This window comes from Morone saxatilis, unplaced genomic scaffold, assembly GCF_004916995.1.
Source record: "Morone saxatilis isolate NCDOM2014 unplaced genomic scaffold, NCSU_SB_2.0 Contig17, whole genome shotgun sequence".
Taxonomy (NCBI): Eukaryota; Metazoa; Chordata; class Actinopteri; family Moronidae; genus Morone; species Morone saxatilis.
Window position 1 is genome coordinate 22,846,051 of NW_023339729.1, and position 2,950 is coordinate 22,849,000.

The 2,950-nt window shown below is 43.4% G+C and overlaps 1 protein-coding gene across 1 annotated transcript in view; it reads right to left on the reverse strand.

Annotated features, from left to right (window-relative positions):
* LOC118326739 (guanine nucleotide-binding protein subunit alpha-12-like) overlaps window positions 1–2,750 on the reverse strand; it is a 21,011-nt gene extending 18,261 nt beyond the window's left edge. Inside the window, exon 1 of the mRNA XM_035659786.1 lies at window positions 1,950–2,750. Coding sequence (XP_035515679.1) covers window positions 1,950–2,267 — 318 coding nt within the window. The 5' untranslated portion in view covers window positions 2,268–2,750. The remainder of the gene's footprint in view (window positions 1–1,949) is intronic.
* Between the last annotated feature and the right edge of the window lie 200 nt (window positions 2,751–2,950).

The window sequence follows — 2,950 nt, forward strand, 5'->3', positions numbered from 1 at the left end:
ACACATGGCAAAGGGCCACAGGTCAGAGTTGAACCCAGGCTGCTGCAGCAAGGACTCAGCCCTGGTAACATGGGCCACCAGCTCTACCTGGTGAGCTACCAGGGCGCCCTCGTGGAGATCTCGTGGAGATCTCGTGGAGATCCCAGTGTTTCCAAAGATACTAAATGTCAGGCTGAATTCTGGCAAGAAGTGTGTAACATGATGCACAAGACATCTATTGTGCAATAGATATATTTCTATTGCCACCATAAAAACAAACAAAGTCTTGCGGTGGAATATTTCACTCTGTGTAAGCATCACACAATATAGCTTTGAGCTGGAACAAGTTAAGGTTAAATGTACATGTTCAGGGAAAAAACCTAATCAGCAACTATTCTGATAACTGACAATCATTAAAGTAATTTTTCAAGCAAAAATATCAGATCATTTTCTTTGTCTTATGTGACTGTAAACTGAAAATGTTTGGTTTAGCCCTTCATATGATACAGACAGTGTGGAACAAGATGATGTTAACATCCTTAAAGCTACATAGGAGGAAACAAAACTGCACACGCTAAACTGTTTATAGAGTCACTGGTCAAATGTGAAGCTTTTCTACATTTTCTATGACAGGAAACTGAATATTGTGAGCCTTTTTTTCAGACAGTCAACCCTGGGAAACTGTTCACAACAAAGAATCTAGAAAAGAATCTGCTCGATTGATCTGAAGATGGAAATAATCGTCTGATGTTTGTTGCAGTTTTATGTGAATGTAAATGGGTTACTTACATTCACATAGACAAAACAAGTAATTTGATTACATCACTTTGGACATCTTTCTCTATTTTCTGACATTTTATGGACTCAATGATTATTGGATTAATTGGAAAATGAATAGAGCGATAATAGTAATACTGTGTCATGTTGTTTCATATGATAGAGGGTTCTACGTACTACTGCACAAACGCTGCACCTCAAGTCATGTGATTGTTTGCCTCTCCTGTGTCCTCTTAAACGTCATGCATTGTGTGTTTTTCAGGAGGTTAAGTGGTGGTGAAATGTGTGCATGGGGGGGGGTCCTGTTCATGATGTGGCCTGAGACAGCACCGCCACTGTATGCTGGTTATAGGGGAGGGTATTGTACGCTGCTGCCTTGTCTGTGCAGAAGTGCAGGCTCTTATCATCCTCGTCTGGGCTGTGTGGCACTCAGGGCGGATGTGCTCATCCCTCAGGAATAGTCTGGTATTGTTAGCTGGTGAAGGAGGCCCAGCCATGACAGCAAACAAAGGGACAACACACACGCTTCGGGGATAAAAATATGCACTATGTCAACAAACCTTTCTGTGTGTGTGTGTGTGTGTGTGAACCTCAACTGTGGGATCAATATTAGGTCCACAGATAATGATTATTTCTACTGCTGATTATTTAATTAATCAACAATCCTTTGGTCTATAAAATGTCAGAAACAGTTAATAGCTCAGTCAAAAACTAATAAAGTTCACATTATAAAAGATGAAGAAAATCACAAAATCTCCACATTGGAGAAGCTGGAACTAGTGAATGTTTGGCAATATCTTCTTGAAAAATGACCTCAACAATGAATCTACTGTGTTATTTATTACTGATTACCTCTCTAATTGATTAATTGACTAATTTCAACTCTAGCCAATATATCTCCTAAGACTAATTGATTAGGCCCTAATTGAGTAATCTTTCAGCTCTGGCTAAATGTCAGCTTCTCACACATGCCTGAGTTTACTTATTTTCCCATGGTTTTAGTATAGTAGATTTTATAGTCCAAAAGAGAGCTTTAACAAACAAAAGATCAATTTTAAATAAAAACAAGAAGCCAAAAGTAGGAGTTGACAACACAGATTCTAAATATGGTTTTAAACTTTGGACTCAGAGCTTGTAAAGTTCCCCTGAAGGCCTTAAGATATATTTATTGCCCATGAAAACCTTGTACTTACCTTAAGTATATTCTCATAGATGGTGTCCCGGAAATCCAGAAGTGCTTTTTTATCAAACTCTTGCCCGTTAATGATGCGCATCTGTTTGAGGAATGTGGACTTTCCGCTCTCCCCGGCCCCGAGCAGGAGGATCTTCACCAGCCGGCGGACGGCTCTCCTCTCCCGGGCGAGCATTGCGTCTATCTCCCGGCTCCGGCGCCGCGCCTCCCTCTCCTGCGCCGCGTCCCTCTCCCGGCTCCCCTCCTTGCTGCTGCCCGGGTCCCGGCTGGCCTCGGCCGGGAGCAGGCAGCGACTCAGGGTGCGGACCACTCCCGACATGTCGAGTCGTGGGAAAAGTTCACCGAAACTTCAGTGGGAAAATGTTCATTATAGGATGCGACCTCTGGGGTGGAAATGGCCCAGTCCGGTTACATCCAGCTGATGAATAACACGTTTTTAGCGGATAATTAAATAAAATCTACATTCAGATGTAATGAGGGAAGCCGTTATCTAGTCTCCAACCGGCAGACAACTCGTGTCCATCTTGGTTAGACCGCGCCATCAACAAAAAATCTATCTGGATAGAGAGGAAACAAAGGCTGGAAAGGTTCAAAAAGTTCTAAAAGTTCAAATGTTTGATTCCGTCCTGGTTAGAAAATTAGATCTGAAGTTGATCAGAAAGCCTCTCTGTCCATCCAAAGCAAAACAATAGTGCGGGCAATGCAAAGACACACACACACGCACACACACACTGGGACAACCTATCCAAACTCTCCATACACAGCCAGCGGGTTGGTGAACTTGGGTAAGAGCAGCTCCTCCGGGCGGCGGTGGGACGGTCAGACCGATGTGGAGGTGCTCTACCGGGGATCACCGTCAGGGGACGCCCGCGGTCACCGGAGGGCGGGGGTGATAAAGCAAAGTCAGTTTATCAGGATCACCTTTTCCTGTTATCTAAAGCTATGACCTTTAACCTTTACTGCTCTATTGTGGAAACAATCTTTTATGCATGGCTGGGTACA